Raw genomic sequence first — 25,668 nt, 5'->3', positions numbered from 1 at the left:
CTAGTGTCTCTTGTCTGAGCAAAGAATGGAATTGCTACCACTTACACTGTAATGAAACAACTGTCACAGCTTAAATCATCAAAAATTCAAGTTCAAGTTCAATGGTCAGAAAACCAAACAACATAAGAAATAAAAAATAAAATAGAACTTTATTAACCTATAACCAGTGCCTCATCATCCTCTATTTAAAACAACATAATAGACCAAGAGGAAGTAGATATTGAGGATATGGTAGATAATCAAAGATACAGAATGACTTCTATAGAAGGAGAAATTAAATAGTTTAGGAATCTTCAGCCTTAAAAAGGAGATAACTGGAGCCTATGCAGATAAAAACATGAGGGAGATGCATAGCATGGAGAAGTCCAAAAGGGTCTGATTACTTGCCTTATCTCAAAGCATGAAAACTAAAAGACACTCAGCAAAGTCATCATCTACAGATCAAAGAAAAACAAAATTATAGATGGATAATTAATTATGGATCATATTGTCACAGAATGCTTAAGGTTAGAAGTATAAATAGGTTTAAGAAGAAATTGGACAAAATCACAGAAAACCCTTAAGCAAAATAGTCTGGCTACAGCTACCACCAGAACTTCTGAAAACTCTATTGCCAGAAGCTGGGGAGATAATAGGGAGAGATAAGCCTCTCTTGAATTTTTTTCCCTATTTTTTGTCATGTTACGCATTTCTGTTGGAGAAAAAGCATTAGGTTGGACAGACTTTCTAACCCAGTAGATATTCTCATGTTAAGGCATACAAGTCTCATTTTTAAACATCAAGAATTTACCAATTGTTAAATCCATAGATTAAAATCCAGGATTCCCTAGACCTTGCTGAACTGCTCTTAGATGAAGAGCTTAGAAGCCACTGTTTGCTCCAAGACAGGCAGAAACAATCTTTCTTGTGGTAAAAAGACAAAGTTTAACTTCAGTATTTCTGGATCTCGATCACTCATTAAATTGTTAGAAATAGTATATGGGTACACTGTTGGGTAATCTTACCTCTTCAGAAGTTTTGAGGCATTTTCATGAGGCATAGAGTAATACCTGCTGCGTAGCCTTTTCTGGCCTTTCCCCAACAGGTTTTAAGTGCCTGTCAGGAAGAAGCGCCAATCAGGAAAGCCTATGTAGCGTAAGTTTTATAGTACCTTTCCCTTACAGCAGTGCTAAATAAGTGAAATTGTGTCTGTGCACTTAACTTGATCAACTTCTATGCAAGACAATTTCAGAACATTTAAAAAGTATTGAAGTTGAGGCTTTCTGTCCTGGTAACAGCTGGGAAAGGAATCAAGATAAACCCTTGGTCAAATCTCTATAGAATACCACAAATATTAAAAACAAGAATACCTAATAATAAAGTCTGGGTGCACAACAGAGAACTACTAATAAAATCAACTAAAAAGAGTAAGTGTCACTGTAAGAGATGCAATGTAAAAGACAGGCCCATCTGTCCCTGAAAGCATCTTTCCTGAAATCCCATCTCAAATCTGGGAAAGCAGGGGAGAAGGGAGTTGCCTATCCATTTATTCTCCTCTGCTGTCCCCAAATACGGCTTCACACTTGTACTTGGTGGGTGGGTGCGTGTGCAAACAAACAGAACATTTCTCATTTTTGCCAATTCGCATTTATCTTGGCAGTATAGCCAAAGGTTACAAAAGTCTACCTTTTGCTTATGACCTTGGCAAACATTAAAAGGAACAGGAACAAAAAAAGTACTATTCAGTCATGCCAGGATTGCCTCTGTTTTACCCTAGACAATACAAAGGTACAGATAAAACAGATTTTAAATGAATTCTTACACGATTTCAGAACTGTAGAAGGGAAGTCAGTATCTTATTCATGCATTTTAATGACTAGACCTGTACTCAAAGATATTAAAGTAGCTTTTATTAAAGTAAAAATAAATTCTCTTTATAAATACAATCATTACTGTGTACACATAATTCTCAAATACACACACTGCAATATTCAAAAATCAGTAATATTTATATAAAATATGTTAGTCTTTAATGGTATTATTTATACACACATACATAATTTTGTAGATCTAAAAAAAGGTATGAATGACTTTGCTTCTCAAAGTACAGAGCGGTATTTACAAGCAAACATGATCCAAACAGCACACGCAGATTCAGGGTATGTAAACACTCGTACACGAACTGCAAGTCGCACTTGGTCTCCCCTACAACAGATTATTTCTTCACAGAAAGGAGACCTATTGACAAAAAGAAAAACAAGAATAACAGATACAATACTAAGTCATCATTAAAAGATTCAGATACAGATGTGCAGTTATTTCAAACATGACTAACCAACACTTCTATAATGATGTATGTAAGGAGTCTGCCAATATGAATAAAGATATTATTTCATTAGTATCAAATAGCTGTTGTGCCTTGGAGGAAACCAAAGTCACCACTGATCATTTTTAGGAGTTCAGAGAAATGAAATAAACCATTTTTTCAGGGGAGCAAACAACATACTGTTCAATCTTTATTTAATCCACAGTAAGTCTATCAATGAACTCACAAATGTAAAATAAATGCTCTGTACCCCATGACCCACTGCCTGGGCCACACAACTCTCCTTCTGGTTCTAATGTAAGGAAATTGATTTTCCATGATCAAGGAAGACTTGTAGCTCATAATTAAGTATTCCTATTTGGTTTTATATATACATATTAGATCTATATTTTATCTTACCGAAGGCATGTGGCAAATGCTCTCCTGGCATTTCTGTACACAAAATGGATAGGAAACCCTTTAAATGTGTGACCATCAGGCACTGCTCTTCTTATAGCATCTTGAAACTCTTCATTTCCTGCAGAAATGCTCGTTGTACGTTCAAGCTCATAGGCTGCTAGTGCTGGTGACAACAGATAGGATAGCTGGTCATCCCAAACAGTAGAAAGGCCAAGATCCTGCGAGGCAAGTCACAGAACAATGACTGTAGTGCAGAATGAATGTTAAGCTATTACAAGTTTTGAACATCTATAGATTAAAATAAATCTATGATAAATCTTTAATTAGTAGTTAATGGAAGTTGGCTCACAAAGCAGTAAGATTTGGATATTGATTCATAATACTAAGCCAGAAGAAACAAACTATAACAGAAACAAAGCAAGAAAAGAAGTCAGCCTGCTAGACTAAAATAAGACCTGTACAGTTGAAACTAGTTGTTTTAGCTACAGTATCTTTGCGTGAAACAAAGAGGCAGTGCTAGTACATAAATATGCAGTAAAAACATGGAAAAGCACAACTGAAATTCACCTCACTTCTATTTTTCTCATGTCTCTCTGGTAATTATTTGTGAAAAGAAGAATGCATAACCACACGCGCGCACACATACACACACACCCCCTTGCCTGTTACCACCCCACAAATACAAACAAGTAGAAAAATCTACCACTTCAACATTCAGTGTTGCATGAGATTCCTAGAGTAATTTCAATTTGAGAATTCCTTGTCATCCTTAGGTTGATATTACGTGGCAAGAGATAAAAAGGAGATTTCTGACATTAAAAAAAAAAAAAAAGAGTAAGACTAATCAGCATATAAGGTATCATCTCTTCACATCTAGCTAAGAATAATTATTTCGGGCACATTATGTCATGCAAAAACCATGATAAAGGAAGAAACTAATTTTTAAAAATACCACTAACTTAGTTTTGTAAAGCAGTCAGAGTGAGATTATAAAAACTGAAATTCTGGAGGGGTTTTTTTTGTTTGCTTGTCTTAAACACACTATAACATTTGTGATGGATACATAGAGCCTACTAACAAACAGATTTGATCATCATCTTGTTTCTTTTATGGACCACTCAGTTCTACAGATGTCACTAAGCTGAAAACCACAGACCTGGAAAGAGAGGGATAGGTGGAGGGGGAAAGAGCCCACACATGGGACTACCAAAGCATCAGTGCAAATAAATATGAGACCTGAACTAGCTCAGAACCGTCTTTCCAAATGTTTTTCCCCAGTTATTTGAATTTTCACACATTCTTCATTTCTGCAAATCTGATAGAAACCACACTGCAAAGACATGAGTATTTAAACCAACACACAGCTACTCAAAACAAGTACACAGAAAAAGAAAGAACTTTTATTACCTCAATAGATCAAAGTCTTTAAAACAGTATTACCTTTCTGTGTTCTGAGACTAGTATTCTCAGCTGCAATTCTATCTCATTGCTTGTTATTGCAGCATCTATTGTGGAAGCACAGAGAGAAGGAAAAGGAGGAACTGAAGATATCGTTCCAGGGGAACACACAGACTTTATTGCTTCTCCACTCATGGGTTTCCATTTAGATTCATCTCGCAGGTCAAACACACAGACCTCCACAGCATCAGAGGGCTGGCAATTTCCAAAGAACTTTTGATGATTGAAGACACATCCTATGGTGCGATAAGGATAGAGTGGCTTGGGTTGTTCAGCTAGAGGAGGGTCATCAGGATTGACAGGACGGTGGAGGTACCTGGTCAAAAACATTCAATTTCTTACCAATAGACATTTCAAGGAAGGTAAAAACATTAGATAGGGTAGAAATAAGTCATGTCTCCTTTTAAAAGGTAAGCCAAACTTGTAGGAAGTTTTTCCCCAAAATGGCATTTGTTTCCAAAAATTAGTTGTGTACATTTTGGAAGCATAATGTACAATAAAATAATACATCACTTTTTTTCTTTAAATTTACAAAAATAAGCTGATTTGTCAAGCAGATCTCAACAACAATTAAATTTTGCAACCGTAATAACATGCCCATACAATTTCCCCATTATTCATCATATTTTGAGAAAATATATACTAATCATAGTATATACAAACAGTGGGAGAATAGACTCACATCTTATTTTCAACACTATATATTAATCAACTCCTTTCACCAGGCCAAAACTATTGTATTCAAATATATGTCCCTACTGTAGTTTTACCAATGCAAGAGCATCACCACCCGAAGCTATATAATAACTTAAAAAATATGTTTCTAAAGGCAATGCTTCAGATAGCACTGCAAAGTACAATGGGATGGATCACAGTGCTCAAGAGCATCAATGAACTGGAAGTTCTTCACATGACGTTCCGAGCAATTTTTATTCTGACATGAAAATTGGAAGCAAGTACTATCCTATGCACTTGAGCAATATGACATGCAAAATAACAAGAAAGGATTTTTTTAAAACTGGGTTCCAGAAGTTCCAGAATACAGAAGTGCCCTTCTAAAAGGGCTGAAGTGAGAGAGAGGTTCTGAGGGAACTTAAGAGATTTCTTCAGGTGAAAAAGAAATACAATGCTGATTTCACAGATGAATGAGGAGAAAAATACGGGTTCTTAGGCAACCATGTCTGATTTTATCCCCAGCATCAAAAATGATTGCAATGATAGCATCATTGAGCAATCAGCTGTCATGAGGCAGTACAGAAAGTTACCATGCTGTATTAAAGCCCTCAAAATATATTACAGACTGTTGAAGAATTTCATCTCATGCCAAATCAGTTATTTTCCAAACAGTAGCAGTGAGGACAAAGACTCAAGGTGAGGGACCATCCGGATACTTAGCAACACTAGAGTGTATAAAACAAAACCCACGCGCACTCAACTCCCCCTCCTCAACCTCAGTATACATTGCTCAGTTTTCTTATATCCCATTTACTCACCTATGTCCTGTTAAGCTCTCCCAAAAAGTGATGGTTCCATCAGTCCCACAAGTCATAACCCAAGTGTGAGGGACTCCTTTTGCTTTTGTTCCTACGCACACAAAGGCTTCCAAACCATATCCAAGGAGAAGACTGCACAGAAGGTTAGCATGATCTTCACAGTCACCCTAGGCAGTGAATATTAATGAACAGGTTTGATTATCAGACATGGATAAAAAAATTGAGGACAGTAAAACATGATATTTTCTAAGTAACTCTTCAGCAAGTCATTTTTCCCTCTTGCTTACCTAAAGCACATAGCAAAAGTCAAGATTTCAATGTTTAAAAAGCTATCTATCTCTACTCTTTTTGTATATAATATGTCAGAGTGTATCAGCCTACTACAATTTCCAAAACTGTTAGGGAAGTCCAGCAGAAAGATAAGAGCTGTACATACACTACAGAAGAGCAAATCCAGGCACTAGACCAAGCAGTTGGTTTTGGATTTACTGCAGAATCACTATTTACTAGGGCATGAGGCTAGCAATACTTCTCCTTCCACTTTTATACCTTCCTCATTCTTTTGGCTAGGAGAGGAAAGATAGTCAAAATCATGAATTAGGTTTGTTTCTGGTAACTGTATAATGTAAAAAACTTACTGCTACAGGCTAGAGTAAAAGCTTCAGACAAATTTTACAAATAATCTTATTATTTCATATATTGGGACTAGTAAGCTTCTTTTATCACAAAAATTAACTCTTCATGTGACAAGTTTCAGTCTTCTGTAATAGAAAAAAAATAATTTTAAATAGTAGTAATTTCTAGTGATGAACAATCTGTATCTTTTCATTCAAATAGAGGGTATAGTTAATACTGAGAAGCATTTCTAGATAGTATAACAATATCATCAAGTAATCCAAAATCAGAAGGTATAAGCCCACCAGGACAAAAATAATATTCTAATTACAAGTCAAAATGTTAGTAAGGCAAACGTGAGGAAATAATAGCAATTATATAATATTCTCACACAGAGTTAGGAAATAAACACCTACTAGCCACTTAAAATCTAATTCTCATTTTACTACCTCAATGTGTTGTCAAAATTCAGAAGTTAAAAAAAAGAGAACTTCTGACAGACATAAAAAACAGAAAAACACTCAGAATCTTGTCCAGCTGCATTTCTCTTCAACCAGAAAAAGGCTTCCCTATTCAGATTCATTGATTTCTGTGAATTATCAATGTTAGCAAGAAACTTAATGCAGCATCTGATACTCTTATTCTCTTAAGTTCTTTAAAAAAGAAAAGTTGGTCATATTTAGTCAACTACTATTCAGAATATTGGAAATGTGAAAGATAGTGCTGGTGGGTATAATTATTAATTGCACAGATAACAGTTTTCCGCTACCATAAGGCATAAGCAAAATACCTAGAAGAGCATATTAAAACAAGTTTCTGGTGAATTTGTGTTCATTTAATAATGCCACACCACTTTTCCAATGAGGAATGGTCCAATGAGTGTCTCAGAGGCTAAATTTGGCTATTTTCTGTACAACTGTCCACTTCTGCCTTGGAGGAAACTCTTTCTCTGTACCTCCATTTAACAGCCCTCAATCCCCAAGTCACTATCATCACTTTTATGTGGAAGCTACTGGGTAGCTGAGAACATATGCCGTGACCCTTCATACAGTATCTATGCATGACCAAATATTTAGAGACAGTAGCTAATGTCTAGTCTGTGTGGTCTTTGAAAAAGTTTAAAAATTGGGATATAACTTCTGCTGCCAAAAAGAGCAGATCTTTTTAATATAAACACATCAGTGAGACTAGTTTTGAAAGCAGAAGTATTTCACTGGTTAGTAAAAGGACTGATAAGCCCAAAAAGTGATTAAAAGGAATTATTATTCCTATTTTCATACAACAGAATAAATAATCCACAATGAGTTACAATTTATGTTCCATTTATTATACTCATATAATACAAATGTCTGATAAAAAACTATGCCTAATTTTTCAGTGAAAATTCATATATTGCAAAAAATTGAATATGAAGGCTTACTGACAGTGTATTTTAGCACTTCCACAAAATTACTACTTTTTAAAAGAGACTTTTCCAACTCTTCCTGGATCACTCTGAAATTTAAAGCTGTGGCCTGCATGCTAGCAGGGATTCATGGAATAAATATATGAGATCTTAGAAAAGCAAATGAAGAAAAGCAAGCTTATTGTCATGTACAGTTATTGAAAAAATGGACATCAACAAAAGTAGTAAAACAAATGTTAAAGTCCACTCCAAATCCTTCTTGTCTACTGTAGTCCTCTTTAAAAAGATCTCAAAAAAACTATTATTTGTAATTGATAATAATCTGAAAAGCATTTAATCCACTTATTTGCATGCCTTACTAATTTCAACTACAATATCCAACTGTACTGTGTCATACAAAGACTATTCCATGTACCTTGTTTCTGCACAGAAAAGCAAAAAGGGTGCACCACTGTTCTTGCTTGCCACCACCTCCTCCGATGACAGGAGCTCTTTCATAACCCAGGACACTGACAAATCGTGCTGCTTGTCTAGGTGTGTCTAATAACCGGCCTGCTCGAAGTGGTCTGATATAGGAACATACTGGACGGTTTATCCCATTTTCATCCTAAACATCAAATATGGTTACTTGCCAGCCATACAAATATCACAAAAGATTAATCTTAATTCAGTAAATCTCACTGCAAGAAAGATAGAGTATCTCCAAAATAAATACCATTCAAGATTATTCAGACACAAAAATGCTCCCAGAACTAAGGCCTAAGATTGTTAAGGCACAATGATTCTTTCAGAGAGACATTAAAATTAGATTTTTCCCCTAGGTCTATCACTGGTAAATGCTCCAGACAAAAAGTTCAAACACCAGGAGCAATACTGGCTGAACTTCATTTCCTTAAATGAGTGATGAACTGCTTATGCTTCATCCACAGTCAATTTACACATATCATCAAACAAACAAAAATCCAGTTTAAAAGACAGTTATTTGCTTCTGAATTTGAGCACTATCTCCTTTCATAACACAAAGAATCAATGACATTTACTCACAATGAAGTCACTAGATTTACACAAACTGAGGGAAGAAAAATTCTAAGAATTTTGGATTTCTTGGAAAAAGTGAGAAATAAGACTGGAAAAAAGTTTGTTCTACTATATGTTGCAAGGAAATACTATGATTATAACTATTAAAACTATTTCAAGCAGTACCTTTCTTCACTGTGCCAAATGGTACATTCGTATTCCTGTATTTAAAAAGGCATCAAAGCTTTTTACAGGTCTAGAGCTTCAGGAAATCATAGTCTGATATTTTTACACTCAAAAGTTATTAGCCACTGTGGTCATATACTGCCCATGTTAAGGTTTTGGCATGTTTTCCCAGCAGGTTGGTGTAAGAAAAGCAGCAGCTACTGGAAGCTGACTGAAATCCTGTAGGAAATGAATTCACGGGCAGAAGGCAAGCAGAGATCAAGTCAGGACTCTGTATTTATCTAATACAGTCTCATCTATGTAATGCATGCTTCTGCATTATGCATACAGAAGTAGATAATGAGGTGATAATTGAATTTCTCATACAATTCTGATAATCTAATTTCTCTATTTCCCCTGGCTTTTAGTCTCTACCATTATAAAGCTTTACAGAGATTGAATAAGATTGTCATCAAGAGATTTTTTAACTCTTAGGAGTACATAACTGAAAGGAACAAAAAGGCTATTAAAGGCAGTTTTACTAACATTTGCTATGACTAATGGGAAACTCAAGATTGCTCTCTGTAGGCATTAGGCTAGCAGTGGGCCCAGTTCCTATAGTGTTCTGTGGTTGCCATTCATGTATTGTTTGGTAATAAAGAATTGAGTCCTCTAAACCAACCCACAAGCCCCTTCCCTCCAAGCCTCTTCCCAATTCTAGTATAGCTTTGCCGGTGCAGAAAGTGGAATACTGTTAATTCTCACACAGCTTTATTCTCAAAATGCCACAAGTCTCATTTTTACCCCAGGTACCCAAATTCCCAGTTCTACAATTCCCAATCTCTTTACAGTTTTTGCTTCCTTGCATTCTCTGTCTTGAAACCTTAATCCTAATTTGGAAGTTCACATCACTACTGAACACTCACTGCACAGCCAGAACAGTAGTTACTTGACTGAAGAGAACCAATAGGTACAGATTGTTTCAGGAAGTTACTTTGAGATAAGAAGCTACTGCACATCATCTGCTCTGGGCAAATTGCTCTTATGCATGTTAAATTCATAGCATGGTAAATGCAAAGTATCTTACCTTTCCTTTTTCCAAGGGACAGTTACCAAGGAGCAATTGACACATAGTAACTCACTATTGTAGCATGATCTAGTCATACATTTATAGTTAGTCTGCAATTCTAACCAGTTAAATTACCTTACAAACTACACAGAGCTCAAATACTGCAGGGATCAAGTAGCATGTCCAATTTTAATTGTTTCAGTCGGTATAAAATTTACATGAAATAGTTTGCATAAACCACTCGAGTCTTTCCCAACTGTAAGAAAGACTAAACTATCTTTAACTTGTACATCAGTGATTGTGATGTAGCCCTTACTTCTGCACCATTAAACTTCAGCACACACATAAAAGTTCAAACTTCACAAATTTATTTTTTTGCATGCTACACAAGTTGTAGCGCTAACCTTACCATAATAACATTATCTATACACATTTTATATATATACACACACAAACACACATAAACTTCAGAATAGATTTACAAAATAATAATAATTAAAAAATCTTACGGAACAGATTGCTCTATTATTAGAATTTACAAACCTGTGCAAAAATCTTCACTAGCCTTACGTTGTGGGTAGGCCTAATCTGTAGATACTCTCTCCACCACTGTTTAGCATATACAAGAAATAATCGTTCTTTTTCTGCTGTTTTTTGACGTTCCAAAGAAAACTGCAGGTAAGAAAATAAAACAACCTCATACATATTAACTCCAAAGAGAAAAACTGGAAATTAATAAATATATTAACCTAAAATCCTGGCATATGCGAAATAAAACTTTATATTTAAAACATGCCCAACAAATGAAGAATTTATTTTCAAACTAAAATCCAATGAATGAAAATCTCAAGTTATGTTTCTTATCAGAATGCTTATATAGGTTCATATACCAAGCCTGATTGAAATGGTGTTCATCTTCAGCAATGCATTTCTGTACAGAAGGATTGCTCGGATTGTGAAGTGTGGAAGAAAACCTGCATATACCTTCAGGCCAACATTTACTGGCCCTACAAGCAGGATAACTGACTGTTGAAATGATTCTCAAAAAGGAAAGATAGCAAGGAAATACATCTACTATCTGCAAAAAATTAAGTGTATCACATCTTTCTTATTTCTTTTCTTAAGGTTTTGATACAGGTAGTTAAAAAACTTCTACAGTAATACTTCATACAATGATTGGTACATGAAAATAGTTTAAAAAATGTAATTATATTTAAGTCAAAAAAACTTTTTTTTTTAAAAAAAGAGACATTTGAAAACCCCAAAATCCTTAATATCTATATCTAGTTAAGTAGCTCTATACTGAGCTTTTCCCTCTCCTGCTGCCCATCCTAAATAAATAAATAAATAAAATCAGCCCACCCAGAAATTACTTACTTGAGTATTAGTGATTTCTGGAGACAGCATCTTGTTTAGCTGTGGATACATTTCAAGTCTGATGTTTAAAACACCAACAGAAACCTTTGATTCTGTACCTTAAAATCAAATACATTTTGATCAATCTTCTAAAATTCATTTCACTTAGAACATTCCAGCCAGGCAGGAACCAGAAATGCAAAAAAAATAATTAAATATCTTTAAATATATGCAAAATAAATATCTTTATTTAAATTTCAAACTAGAATGAGCCAATGAGAATGAAAAGGGTAATTGGACCAAAAAGGCATTTATCTACATCTTAGATATCCAAGCCCCCCTTTACAGCCAACACTGGGATATATGATGAGTAACATTCTGGATGTGCTTAGAATAGCTATCTAAAATAGACTAGAAAAATCATACTGGAGAAGTGTTCACTTCTACTGACTATACAGGTAGGTCAGATGCAAGTGGTCAAAACTGAGCAAAGTTCATCTTCCCCACAACACCCCTCCTTTCTGAAGGACCCAGTCTGTGATAATAATAGCCCCCCTCCAAAAAAATCTCACTATTGTTGTTGCACAAAGTTCAAAATCTAAAATTATATAAACAGCAAGAAGAAATAAAGAACACAGATATGGGATTGTGAGTAGTATAAGTAATAAAAGCCTCAGATTTATCTCAGGTTTGTCTCTCTGAGATGGCAGTATGCTTTGATATTGTTGGCCCATTTTGTACAATGACAAGACTTTGAAAGAAGAGAAAAAGCACTGGATTTAGATATTGATTCTTTATTACTTGGAAAACCAGTAATTAAATTTAACTTCCTCCCTCACCCCTGAGTATCAAGCTCCAGTTATTCTGTATGCAATTCAAAACAATCGTAAGTGAAAATCGCTCTAATTGAAAGGCTACCTAAATCCATATTACTTAGCATGTTTTGTCAACAGTCAGCATTTTCAAAAGGAACTAAAGCTGTAAAGCAATATTTGTAAATAAGGTTACTAGATTTGTGTTCACTGGATAAACATTGCAGTAAACCATCCCCAAAAGGCAAGTAATAGAGATAAGAATCAGAACTAACTTACACAGTAAATCAAACCTTCAAAATACTCTGCAGTTATAATTCAATCTCTTAAGAAATCAGAGAGGACTGCTCACCTAACAGGTAGAGAAACTGTAATATAATTGTGTAACTGTAATATAATAAAGAACATTTAAATGGCTCATCAACTACTGCTTGCCCAATCTCCGGAAGAGCCAGAGTAGGAAGTCATGATAACCTGATCATAAAGCTAGCCTTTATCTACTAAATCATAATATCCTAGCAACTCCTAAAGGGGCATATACAGAAGTGATGCATAAGAATATACATTTATAATGACTGCGAAGCGCTAAACAAAGCTGTTCATCTATTCTAGCAGACGCATGCTTCCACCAGCTGAAATAAATGGTAACATAGCAGAAAACACTTTATCTAGTAGTTGCTTCTTTGCTGTGAAAGAGGCATACATGAAATTTTATTCTTCGATACGCTAGCCCAAGACACTCATGGCTATTAATCATTTGAAGGCATGGGGGTGGGGAGAGAGGGCAGGAAGCTTTGATAATTGATCCAGATTCTGTGAAAAAACACACATCTGACATGGGGGCCATCTGGAACACACACTGCCACTATCTTGCTAAGGTGAAAAATCTTACCATTGGCCTCCTACACGAACATTTCTAAGGATACCTTACATTAATTTATGAGTCAAACTATAATTAAACTACACCATAAATACTGCTTTGAGCATTTAAGCAAGCTCAATATCCAATATTTTAAGTATTTTCATTATACTCTCATTATGTATTCTTACCTACACCGAGGAGTTCAACAGCAACATTTGTTATACCATTCTCTGCAGCCAAGACAGATCGCCACTCCAAGAAATAGGATGCTACTAGTGTAGTCTCACCAAGTGAGTCTGTTTTGATAAGAACCATATGTACTGGATCTGATATTGATAACATAGCGGTTGCATCCACCATTTTACCTCCATCACCTGCCATTATTAAATGAAGATAGCCATAATATTATCATTCCAATACCTCCTTAAAATTAAAGGATATACATTTATATCCATTGCATACATTACATTTTAAGAAAATATTCTGTCTAAAAGTGTAAGCAACAACAAGCCTACCTTAAATCAAAGGTGGATTGTTAAAATCTTTAAATCAAAAAGACAGAGCTACAGAATGATTACAATTGATAAATTTAGAGAGGCAATAAAAAGATTTCTGTATTTGGGTACTCTTTTAATAGTACAAAAATTAAAATGATACTATTCCTAAAAAATAAGAAAATTGACTTACTATACATGAATATTTAAAAAACAACTTTCTCTGTAGTTAAGCTCTGACTCAATGATATAAACTATTACATGAGCAGCAGAATTAACAAAGTCTGGTTTTCTTTGAACTTGCAGTATTCTCACTCTCCCCTACATGTCTGCCCGCAATAACTCTAGCTTTCTCTGTTTTCTGGTACTCTATTACCTACCCTGAATTACTACATGATTCTGACAGTGTTAATCTCCTCTTCCTTTATCCCACTAGCTTAAACTTCTCCTATTTATTCCAGAAACATTTGTAACACACATAGCTTCCTACCACATTCCCTATCTAATAACAGAACAAAGATAATAAAGGCTGTGGATGATTTACTATTCTGCAGGTGTCTACAAACTAGCAAGCAGATTAAACTCACACTGAAGGTTTTCCCTTTATATGAAAAAATTTAGGTCTCCCTTCTTCCTTATCAGCATAAGGTTCATAAAAATATGAGCTTACCATCTCTAGGAATACTATCTCACTGTTAAATCTGGATAAAGTTTGTCAAATTCAAAAGTTACTTTGGAGTGGAAAGGAGGGAAAAGAACAGGTAAGAACTGATAAAGATCTACAAGTAGTGAAATCTGTTTCAGGAATTAATTTCCTTAGAAAAACATGACAAAAAGACAAAAAACATTAAACAATACCAGGACATTTTAGAGTAACTGTAATATTAGGAAAAAAAACCATCAGATTCAAACTCACAGTCTTCCTTACCTAGACTATCCTTGTGTACTTCAAGTAAAAAACCATCATGAAAATATGGTTCACAGGCACAAGGAACAGGTTTAGAACGGAAGCGCTGATTCCGAAAATGTAAACACAGTGTAAAGGTAGAACAGATTTGGCCAGGCAAAGGCTCAGGTTCCTGAAGATGTTCCAGAAAAGCTTTTCCACCCAAAACCTGAAGGTAAAGATACCTCCGTGTTGGGTCAATATTAGCTGTAAAGCGTAGCAATAAATATGAAGAGACTACAAACAGTTCTTAAGTATGTTTATAACATCTGTTAGATAACTGGAAAATAGGGGGAAAAAAAACAGTTTCAAAACAAGTGCTTAGGAGAAAGCAATGTTAAAATATAGGGAAGATAATACACAATAAATGAAATTCTATGTGGAATTAATTTCTGCTGTTTATATGAATTTACTTTAATATAGATAAGCAAGAGCATCTATTTCTGTACAATATGGAAACTTTAATCCAATTCACATCAATATATTAATTCGAAGAGGCTGATAAACATACACTTAAAAAATATCTTAAAACAATAATCCAAATATTAAAATAAACAAGCAACATACTTTTTTTCAGAACTGGTGGTTCTCTGTCAACAAAATGTGTAGATGGCTTTGGTGGAGCTGAAGTCCTCTCCATGTCATTCACATCCTAGAATTACAATTAGACTTCTTAAGTAATCAAGTGAGACAACAGTGCTCTCCCTGCTACCTTCCAAAAATTAAAGAATCCTCTACTTCAATTAAGTGTTGCCCCTTAGATTTATTATCTTCTAGGATTCAAAATATAATGAAACTGAACAAGTACTTTCAATGCAATATTTTCACTGAACAACTCAGAACTTGGAATTCAATAAAGCTAATACGAGCACTTAGAAGTAGCAGTTTTCACTTTATATTAAAAGAGTCTATAATAATCAAAATATGTTAACGCTTTAAAAGCTACTTACAGTTACAAATTTAAGTTCTTTCATAACTTCATCAATGATTCCTCGCTGTCTTAAGGCTTTTATCAGGTCTTCTGTGGATAACTGTTGATGCTCAGGTGCTAACTCTTCACGTATAGTCTCAGCAAGAACTTCTCTGATCCTGCCATGGACATCCATCTGAAGAGAAAATTCATCATATACTACAAATAAATATTCAAACACTCACAAACTTTATAAATAACACTTCCTAATAACCTCCACAATATTTTAATTTGCACTCAGCTGTATAACAACTGAATGTAAGACCAGTCTCCTCAAATACATTTGCGTTCTCCTTCTTGACTGAGGCTTAAGTATGCTAATAAGAATAAAAGAAATTAAGCTCTTTATATGGTCACAGTTATCACTAAAATGTTACTCTGTAAGACAACAAGTTTCCCCTAGGAATATAGAAAAAAACTGCACCAAAAGAATATCCCTTTCTGCACATGTGTGTGTGCCTAGTCAATTTTTTCCTGTTTAGTAAAAACTACTGCAGCAAGTCACATTATCTCACCAAAGCAGCTGTAGCAGTTAAGAATATACTAAACCTGAGCATTTCCACTGCTTGTGACAACACCCCCAGCCTTGAATATCCCTTCTTACCAACAGCCTACAAATCCACTAATTATAAAACTTTCGTTCTTTTAATTTCTTTTCTCCCTCAAATTCAAACTCAATGTGTGTACTGGCAAGAAACTGAATGTTTTTGACAAGGTACCTCCACCATCCTGTCAATCCTGATGACCCTCCTCTAGCTGAACAACCCAAGCCACTCTATCCTTATCGCACCATAGGATGTGTCTTCAACCATCAAAAGTTCTTTGGAAATTGCCAGCCCTCTGATGCTGCGGAGGTCTGTGTGTTTGACCTGCGAGATGAATCTAAATGGAAACCCATGAGTGGAGAAGCAATAAAGTCTGTGTGTTCCCCTGGAACAGTATCTTCAGTTCCTCCTTTTCCTTCTCTTACTTTTTAAAGAAAAAATACACACCTTTATATAGTTGCAGCTAAGGCATACAAGTAGGGAACCTCTGTCACAAGCTTTATCTATGATCAATAAGTCAGAATGTCTGTACTTTGATGGCTCAGCTGTGAAATTGCACGCATTTCTAAAGTTGTTTCTGCCACAGGAGTGATGTAAGGCTATAGCCACCAAAACACCGCGATAGTTCAGCGACGGGTGAGCTAAAGCATTGACATTTCTTTCCCGCTGTTTTCGCGATTCTAGTTTCCGCCTTAACAAGCCGCGAGTAAACCGACGGCGCGGCCCGCCGCCGCCTCCTCCCCTCCGCCCGCCCTCACGGGGGAGCCCCGACAGCGAGGGCGGCAGCACCGGGGGCCGATCCATCACACAGGGAAAGGGACGAGGGCAAAGCGCGAGGGCGGTAGGAGAGGGAGGGAAAGGCCTAAGGCCCGGGCGGCCGTTAGCCCGGAGCGCTTCTCCGGGGGTCCCTATCACCGAGGCGGTGAAGCCCGGCCAGGCCCCGACAAGTTCTCCGAGCAGGCGAAGCAGCTCCACGCCAAGGACGTGCTCCGCTGCCCGGGGCTCTCCACCTTGCTACCGCCCTCACCTTGACCAGCTGCTGGTGGATGATCTGCTTCAGCTCCGAGGCTTTCTCCGGCGGGAGCGACATGGCGGCGGCGGCTGGCTGGCGCTCCGGCAGCGCAGGGGCACCGCGGAGCCGGCGGCCCGCACACCTCCCGCCGCGGGCCGGGCCCCGCCCACAACCGCCTTTCCAACGGCCGCCGCCGCGGCGGGCCCCGCCCCCTCTCCCCTCCTCCCTGCGCGGGCAGCGGCGCAGCCGCCCGGCGCGCGCAGCCCCCGCCCCGCCTCCTCGCGGGCGGAGCGCGAGGCTGGCGGTTGCGGCCGTGACGTCAGCGCCGTGCGCGCCCGCCCGCCCGCCCGCGTCGGCGGGGTCGCTGCCTTGGGGGCGGGGAGGCGTTTGCCGCCGTTTGCCGCCGTTTGCCGCCGTTTGCCGCCGTTTGCCTCTTTCCTTTCCTTTCCTGCCGGCATGTTTGTCCCTTGCGACCGCGGCGGTGGCCCCGCCGGCTCGGACTTCGAAGGCTTCACTCTGCTCGTGGTGAGTGGCGCTCCTGCCCCCCTCGCCGAGGTGCCGCCGGAGCGGAGCGGAGCGCCCCGCGGCCGCGCAGAGGGACGTGCCGCTTCGCGGGGCCCGGGGCGGCTCCGTGCAGCTGGGGCCCGAAGCAGCTTCGGAGCCTTCGCTGGGGCCTTGGTGGGGCGCGGGCTCGTCGCGCGTCTCCACGGCTGACTCGCGCTTGGAGTACAGTGTAGGATTTATACGCTTTCAGATCCTTGGGATGATGCCTCTGGTTTTCATAGCCCAATTTAAAATGCTGATTAACTACGTAATCGATTGATCTTTAATTTAGTTTGTTAGTTTAGATGCTATATATACTGTTTCTCAGTGGCAAATTCATTAGCTGTGCTATATTTAAACTCAGCTTGGAATGGGTTTAGAAAACATTTTAATAATCTCTAATAAGAAATTGATTTAAGATAAATTGCTAGAGGTTGCTATGTGTATTATAGGGTAAGAATTCCAGTTCAGGCTGTGAAGTAGCAAAGCACTATTTTTCCTACAAGTAAGCGCCCTTACTTTATCATTTAAAGGTAACCTTATCACCTTACATCAAGGGTTACGTTGCCTCTGATGACTGTGCATGTTCACATGCTGTATGAGATTATTATACAGGAAGTCATTCCAGATCAGCTGACTAGTAACAGGAAATAGTTCACTGCTATTTTCTTTGTCTAGGAATAACAAGCTATTGAGTACCAGCCAATTTGTAGTGATAGTCTGTAGTTCTGTCCTTTTTTACTCTGAGGTTATTGGCACCAAATTTCCTGTGTTTCCAGGACTGATGACATTTGGGCCACAGCAGTTCATAGGCACGGGCTTCTTTATAAATCGGTGAGAGGCAACTGAAAAATTTACAGTTGTCTTCCATTTTCAGCTTCTGTAGAAGGATGCAAACTTGAAATCTGAATTTTTCCTTGTATGCTATCAGATTGGATAGGCATCAGCCTGTTTTGGTGGTAACACATGCTAATTTCACATCAAATGCATCTAAGATAGCCTTAGCATTTACATCCCTAAAAGATGATAAATGATTTACTCATGTATTTAGGTCAATCTGGTATTTATAGTTTTAATGTGCAATATCAGCATTGCCATTCAATGTCACTTGGGGGCTGCCAAGCTCTGTATTAGGTTTTGGAGTAATTTTTATCTACTCTGTAGCCAAAAAGGGGGAGTTGAGTGGAAGGACGCAAGCCTCCAAGCCTTTTTTTTTTTAATGTTTATGATGAAACAGGATTATCCACAGAAGCAGCCCGTATATATTTGTGGGACAGGGACCAAATTATGTATTAGTAAGCTGTTAAGATGTTGTCATTTTTGTAAGAAGGTGGAGCTACTTTAAGAAATTACATGTTTAATCAGAATTCAACTAACTTGAATTTTAACTATTTGCAAAGGCATATTGTATTGTCCATAAACACACTGTAGTTCTTTAAGTGAATTATGTATTTACTATTATAATGCTAAAACACTTCTGTTACTTCAGCCAGCAGTGTCAGTGGGAAATGTTGGTCAACTGGCAATAGACCTAGTGATTTCCACACTTGACATGACTAAAGTTGGCTACTTCTACACTGATTGCCTTGTGCCAATGGTTGGGAATAATCCATATGCAACTGCAGAAGAAAACTCAACAGAGCTGAGTATAAATGCTGAAGGTATGTATTGAATGCTGAAGATATTCGCAAGCTAGATCTTAAATATGTGCTTGTAGAAAGCAATTCTAAGAATGTTGCCTTTTTTTTTTTTAACCTTTTGCTATGGTGAACAAACTATTTAAGTTCAGTAATAACTTTTAAAAGTAAATCTGATTTACAGGTAAGAATGTAAATTTACACTTTGCAGAGGAAATTTACTTCTGTTATTTTGCATAAAACATGGAACCAGTAAGAAATGTTGAGTCACAACCATATTACACTGCAGCCAAAGCTCTCTGTGTTTTTAATCCTAGATAATGTGGAAAGTGTATATACTTACAGTGAGACATGGCAGGCAAGCTGAATTAGAGTATAAAAGGATACTTCTCTTGTCTTCTTCCTTTTCACCTATCTTTACCTTTTCCTAATCCAGTGGGTTCTTTTTTCCCTCCAAATTCTCACTTCTTTTCTGTGCGTTCATCGTAGTATTTCATATTATATTATTTTTTCCTCTTAAATCATGGAAGTCTCAAGATGTGTCATAATCTTGGCAAAGCTCCATTAAGAGTTCATCTGAGTCATTACAGGAGTTTTTTTTTTTTTTTAATAGATTTTACTTCATTCAATCCTTTGTATTTATACCAACTGAAATAAAATTCAGTGAAGATGATGGACAAAAATACATATCTTTTATCCTGTGAATTATATCAAGCTTTTCAGTAATTTAATTAGATAGCTGAAAGGTTTACTATCCTGAGATTTATAAACTGGATAAATCCAAATACTTCTAAGCCCAGATCCTTCTCTTGTTTTCTTTTTATGCAAAGTTGTTGTTCTCTCCTTATAGTGTATTCATTACCTTCAAGGAAACTTGTAGTTCTGCAGATCAGATCACCTTTTATAAAGGTACGTATGTTCATTGTTTGTTCTCACTTCAGTATTCAAATTCAGTTGTTCTACTGGCAAACAGTTTTCAAATGGTCTAGATGAATTTAGACTGTTGTTATAATGTCTTAAAATAAGCACAACTGAAACAAATACACTGTGTTATGAAATACTGTCTTATAAACAAGATATACAAAAAAACCCAGCAAAATGTTTTTCTATATAATGATACATTTTCTATAACTTTTTAAACTTTCTATAACTGTTCAACAAAAGCTGGCTCCTACCTTCATTGATGATTGAGATTGGTTGGTTTGTTTTTGTTTCAAGCTCTCAGTCAGAAACAACTCAGTCAGTTTGGTAGAATTTAGTGTAAATATATCCTTAGTTATTAACTGTCTTGACAAAACAAAATGCTCTGATTTTTGTCCATTTTTTTTGTATATAACAAACAGAGTACATTAGGAAATAAATGGGGATGACAGCAAGAATTAATCTAAGAAAAGATAAATACACAAAGACAATAAACATGAAGAGAAAAAAATAAAGATGTTAATTGTTAACTGTATAATGATCTCAAACAGGCAGAACGCCACACCAGAATAAATTGCATTGCGGTTTTTTTGGCAGTTCAGATTGTGGAGAAATACTGTGGAATGTTATTATCCCATATTGTTCTAGAAGTTTTTTCCATTGGTATTAATGGCACACAAAATAAGTGGTGCAGCTATTATTAATGTGGTCTTCATAATTTTTATCATTATACATATTTTTTTGATTAAGTAAACAACCTGAGTTGTCTGCTTTTTAAAAATATATCTGATATCTGAAACTGAAGACTGAATGGATATGAAGAAAAAAATCATTGTTCAACATTAAATATAGCATCTAGTATTGTAGACTTGTGGCTTTTCTTAAGGGCACTAAACTTTTTTTTTTCTTCTTTTTCCACCTCCCCCCTCCTTTTCTCCTTCTCCCTCTGTCTTTGCATAAAGAACAAGTACAGGCCATTTTCTGAAGCACTGCTTTCTTGGGTACAAGCCAGCAAATGTGCCAGAGTTATTCTTCTGTCTAGCAGCCATGCATACCAGCGTGATGATGAGCAACTTCTTGGGTATGTGTTTGTCCTTAAATGATTTGACTGTTATTTTTGGCAAACTGGCATATATCCATCTGCTTAGTACTTTTTGATAGGGTTCTTTTGTTTTGCTGTGTAGGTAGATCATAAGATACTTAATATATTATTAAAACAGTGTGTTATACAGCTTTAGACTCTGAGCTTTGTTAGTCTATTGACAATACTGAACAAAAAATATACTGTAAGTAAATTTGCACTTGGCTTGTGCCGGCAGCCTTGAGTTTTAACAGCTTTGTTGTTGTTGTTGCAAGCACTGTTAAGGTTTAGCTGCTAACCTACAGCTCGCTGATTAGATTTTTAACATTTAGTTAGAATATTTTAGTTTCTTACCTCTTCTTTATTATTCTGCATTTTGAGTTTTCCTCTTTTAGTTAGCTGTCTTTTTTTTTTCTTTTTAAATATGCAATTACCAATACTTGTTAGGAGGAAACTATACAGAGTTTTATTAGGTGTCATTGCCTTAAAAAATTTGCATTACTTGCTGATTGAGGGCTTTGATAGTCTGAGACTTACCAAAAAAAAAATCTTGAAAAAGATCAGCTGTTAGCACCATAATGTGTAAATGTGTAGAGCCCTAAAGATATGTAGGTCTGTTCATGTTCTAGATATAGTTACCATTGATACTTGCATACAGTTTGTAGAGTGGTCATCAAACATGAAATGAAGTGAGAGGGACTGACAGCTACTTTGTGTTTTGTGTCATTAGTTGTGGTGACTTATTCTGAATAAATCTTTTACCAGAGAGTTACTAAAGAGTGAGGGTATACATTATGAAAATACTGAAAGACTTAACAGAAGTCTGCAAATATTTGTAGTTTGAGCTTATAAAGTATATCAAAATGAAGCCCAAGCTTACTTTAGCTAACTTTAATTGAATTGGTTCCCATGTAAAGGAACAATAACCATCGCTTTTTTGTAAATAATTTTAACAACCCTTAAACAGTTCTCCTACTTATTGGCACATATCAGATATAAAAGCACTTTACTTGGGCATCTAAAATGAGGGTATCTTGTATACTCGGAGGGAGGGAAAATTGCTGGGGGTATTATTATTTTTAATAATTCTGATGCAGTGGTGATTTCTGAAGGAAGAGATCCATCTAACTTGCTTCAGATTCAAGCATATCTTGGCAAAATATATCATTTAGTTATATTTGTAGCAGAAAATTGAACAGTCCTTGATGCATGTAGCTCATTTCCATCCCAAGTAATAATACCTATGTTGTCTGGTATTCTCGTACTGAACATACTCTTGATTTGTTCCTAGGACTTCACTACGCTACATACTTACACCTGCCCTTGAGAAATCAGTGGAAAGCCTTATGCAGAGGTTAAAATGGAAAGAAATGGAAAAAATAGCAGCTTACCCTGGAATAAATGATACAGAGAAAGTTCTACATATACCTGGAGGAGGCATCACAAAACTGTTGTTTACTGAGTGGTGAGTGAGCTGCGTGCGGAAACATACATCTTGTTTTCAGTAGAGAGGTAAAATTGTCTTTTAAACTACTGATTCACTGGTAGAAGACAGGTGTGTGTAACATTGTCCCTCTTAGAAATATTTCCATGCTCTGTTTTGCTGTCTTTACATTTATACATTCAAGTGGAAGACTTAAGCAAGCAGCGTTTTACACATTTTTATTTGCTACTGTTTAATTATAGAGCTGCATCCCAAGTATGTCTTTATTCTGCCTGGTTTTGATAATATCTTTCTTCTCTGATGATTAGAATGTTTTTATGTAGGTTATATTCTGATTTTAAAAAGATTTGGGCAAAAAATATTCAGAAACTTGTTTTCAGAAATTGTTTTGGTTGAATGAGTTGTTAAGTTGGTGGGCACATGCTTTGATTTACTAATATTGCAAACTCATGGATTTCCCCCTTTCTCTCCTATGTTTTGAGTCACTAATAGAATTTCAGCTAAATGGGAGAAACTTAAAATGTTCCATCTGAGATTAAAGCCTTTCAGTTACATCTAATCAGGTATATTTCAGAATCTATGTGTTAAGCTTGATTATCTTGTGTATTAGTCCTCCATTCATTGACCAGTGAAGTATTTTTGAAGAATTGCAGTGTATTTCAGACACTGTATCAAAAGGTCTTTGTAAATACCCCAACAAGAGGACAAAAATTCAAACTAAGTGCATAAGCGATGCCCTAAATAACTCTTTCAAAACCTGTGATTCCTGGTGCGGAAAGTCAAGAACAAACTCAAGACTAAGAAAGGAAAGCATAAAGTGTGAAAACACAACCAAGCAAAAAAGAATGATTTTTGTTTTCTTTTTTTTAACCTCAGGCAGATTGTTGTGCTTAATTCATAGCTATCATTGTTCTGAGTTAATAATAAAACAAAACAAAAAAAATCTGCCTGTTTTTATTGCAGTTGTTCAAAAGGAATCCAAATGGCAGTTCTTCTAAAGTTCTGCTCTGAAGGGGACAATATCCCTGATGCATTTGCTCTTGTTAACTATCTTAATGAATGGCTCCAGCTAATTAAAACTGAAGTAAGTGCTGTTTGATCTAGAGTTCTTGTTTTGTGTCTCATTTTGTCAGTTATTTTCATTTTTTGTTCAATCTAGAACATTATGAATGTTTAGCTGAATTCTGTGAATTGAGACTGTCTTTAATGGGTTGAGTTCACTTTGGCCCTTGGTCTCCAAGGATAGTGCCAAATATATTTTTATTATAATATATTTATATTTTTATGCTTCTCTAGATTATATTACATTTTTATTGTATTTTTATTATATATTTAATTAAAATTACTCTGGGAATTCACAAGAAAAGAAAAAACATCCGCTTGTTGGACAGATGTGGAGGAAGTTGTCTAAAGACTTTAACTGGTTTGGTATTACAGTAGTCTTCTCTAAAGCAATCCATAATTGTATAGACACTTGAAAGGCATTTTAATGTATTTTAATATTTAAGTATTTTAATACATACACTGGAGATAGAATTCTGTTAAACTGCATTATTCTTTTAAAGCTTATAAAGAATTACTCTATTCCTGTTGCAGAGCAGTGATTCTACAGCTACTTCTTCACAATGGAGGATACCAAGTTCTTGGCGGTTACTTTTTGGCAGTGGTCTTCCACCTGCACTCTTCTGATAAGTTTTGGATTTTTTCTCTGAGTCACCTATATGCAAGTAAAATCCCCTGAGAAGATGATTGCCTAGTAATTGCACAGTGTTGCTGCAGCAACAGCAGCTTAATTTGTTGTGTACATAAATATTCCTTATTTAAGAAGAAAATTCCTTTTGCTTATGTGGCTAGCTAAAGAAATTAAGCTAACTTTCACTTACTGACCAAAGAAATATATTTTGTACAACTTGTTTATGGGAATTCTGCTTTTTTTTAATAAAAGTATTTGGGGTGAGAAACATTTTTCTTTGGTTAATTGTTACTGCCATGGAAAAGATTGCAATAGCCTTTTTTGATAACAGCTGAGAACTTGAGATTGATGTGCAGTTATAAATATTTTTATGAAGATGAAACCTTATTCTTCCATGTCAGCTTTGGATTGCCTTACATCACCAAGAAGGCTTTGGAAAAAAAGGCTAAGTTAAGCTCAGAAGTAATTTTGTTCTTTCTTTTCCTGACAGCTGCTGTGGTAGATTCAACTGGAAGACTTTAAAAAAAAAAAAAAAACTAAACAAAAAAAACCCCCAAAACAACAAAAAAAACACTACAAGACTACAGTTTGCTTTGCACTTGGAGAATGGATAGGTGGAGCAAATGCTTCAACTAATTGTACACTGAAATACTTCCAAATAGCCTTAAAATGTAGACAGTCTCAAGTTAAATGCAGTACTTGTGTAGGTCACAAACCTAGGTAGGTGCAGAATAATGTTAGTGTGAACTAATTACTGCTGGCATTAGGAGACCTGGAAAAGCTTTGTGTTTGCTTAATGACATCTGCAGGGTCGTTTTTTCTTTTTTTAAAGGTTTGAATTGTATAACACTGATGCTTCTTAATGCCAAATGCTGGCTAGAAATGTAAACTAATCCTTTGTTCGTGACTAGCTTCTACGGTACCTACAGCGTGCAGATACTGTGTTTCAAGGTATAAAAAAATGTTCTGCCCCCTCCAAGCCATGAATTGATGTGACTGAATGGAAAGAAACTTCTCTGAGGCAACTGACAAAGAAGCAACTAGTGTAGAACAGGCATTCAACCAAAAGATGGACCAAGTAACATGATTAAAAGAATCAGCATTATTCTGAGCTTAAAGATTTATTTTAGCTCATGATCTTATGATTGTTTCCCAGGGAACTTGAGTGGGTCTGTTTGGTTGGGGTTTTTTTTGGTTGTTATTTTTGTTTGTTTGTTTGTTTGTGTTTGGAGGGGGCAGGTGGTTTGTGTGTGTGGCTTTATTTTATTGTTTTATTTTTCCTCTCTCTCAACTGTAGACATGTGGAAGACTAAGCAGTTGTGCAGCCTATCTTTTTTTAGATCCCACCATGATGATTTATCATTCTTGCAAATACTGTTCATTCAAATTTTGCATTTGTAGAAAAGAACTGATGGTCTGAAGGTTC

The 25,668-nt window shown here is 36.4% G+C and overlaps 2 protein-coding genes across 3 annotated transcripts; one reads left to right on the top strand and one right to left on the bottom strand.

Moving 5' to 3' along the window:
• Positions 1 to 1,938: 1,938 nt before the first annotated feature.
• CEP76 (centrosomal protein 76) lies at positions 1,939 to 17,061 on the bottom strand. Of its 2 annotated transcripts, XM_062570095.1 has the most exons (12): positions 16,939 to 17,061; positions 15,347 to 15,502; positions 14,964 to 15,048; positions 14,379 to 14,603; positions 13,145 to 13,330; positions 11,304 to 11,401; positions 10,470 to 10,598; positions 8,091 to 8,282; positions 5,656 to 5,822; positions 4,145 to 4,478; positions 2,705 to 2,922; positions 1,939 to 2,217 (listed from the first exon to the last, which is right to left on the bottom strand). In XM_062570095.1, exons 1-12 carry the CDS (start codon positions 16,999 to 17,001, stop codon positions 2,079 to 2,081), a joined length of 1,992 nt encoding a protein of 663 aa, XP_062426079.1. In that variant the 5' UTR covers positions 17,002 to 17,061; the 3' UTR covers positions 1,939 to 2,078. The 2 variants fall into 2 exon arrangements, with proteins under 2 accessions (XP_062426079.1, XP_062426080.1); XM_062570096.1 differs by lacking the exon at positions 1,939 to 2,217 and having other exon boundaries at positions 2,845 to 3,513.
• A 178-nt stretch (positions 17,062 to 17,239) lies between these two features.
• Positions 17,240 to 25,347, top strand: PSMG2 (proteasome assembly chaperone 2). Its single transcript, XM_062570097.1, has 7 exons — positions 17,240 to 17,448; positions 18,956 to 19,127; positions 19,954 to 20,012; positions 20,987 to 21,105; positions 22,397 to 22,570; positions 23,513 to 23,633; positions 24,146 to 25,347. The coding sequence occupies exons 1-7, from the start codon at positions 17,380 to 17,382 to the stop codon at positions 24,236 to 24,238; spliced, it is 807 nt and encodes a 268-aa protein (XP_062426081.1). The 5' UTR covers positions 17,240 to 17,379; the 3' UTR covers positions 24,239 to 25,347.
• Positions 25,348 to 25,668: the final 321 nt, after the last annotated feature.

This window comes from Rhea pennata, chromosome 2 (assembly GCF_028389875.1).
Source record: "Rhea pennata isolate bPtePen1 chromosome 2, bPtePen1.pri, whole genome shotgun sequence".
In the NCBI taxonomy this organism is placed as follows: domain Eukaryota; kingdom Metazoa; phylum Chordata; class Aves; order Rheiformes; family Rheidae; genus Rhea; species Rhea pennata.
This window is presented reverse-complemented; position numbering and strand designations above follow the sequence as displayed.

Excerpts from the sequence above, each read along its gene's own strand:
- CEP76 (XM_062570095.1), bottom strand. The coding sequence starts at position 17,001 with ATGTCGCTCCCGCCGGAGAAAGCCTCGGAGCTGAAGCAGATCATCCAC. Across the intron at positions 8,283-10,469 it reads TAGTGAAGATTTTTGCACAG|GATGAAAATGGGATAAACCG; the intron begins GTTTGTAAATTC and ends TTTGATGTTTAG. Across the intron at positions 5,823-8,090 it reads CTTTTCTGTGCAGAAACAAG|GGTGACTGTGAAGATCATGC; the intron begins GTACATGGAATA and ends TTCACTGCCTAG.
- PSMG2 (XM_062570097.1), top strand. The coding sequence starts at position 17,380 with ATGTTTGTCCCTTGCGACCGCGGCGGTGGCCCCGCCGGCTCGGACTTC. Across the intron at positions 21,106-22,396 it reads GATGATGAGCAACTTCTTGG|GACTTCACTACGCTACATAC; the intron begins GTATGTGTTTGT and ends ATTTGTTCCTAG. Across the intron at positions 22,571-23,512 it reads AAACTGTTGTTTACTGAGTG|TTGTTCAAAAGGAATCCAAA; the intron begins GTGAGTGAGCTG and ends TTTTTATTGCAG.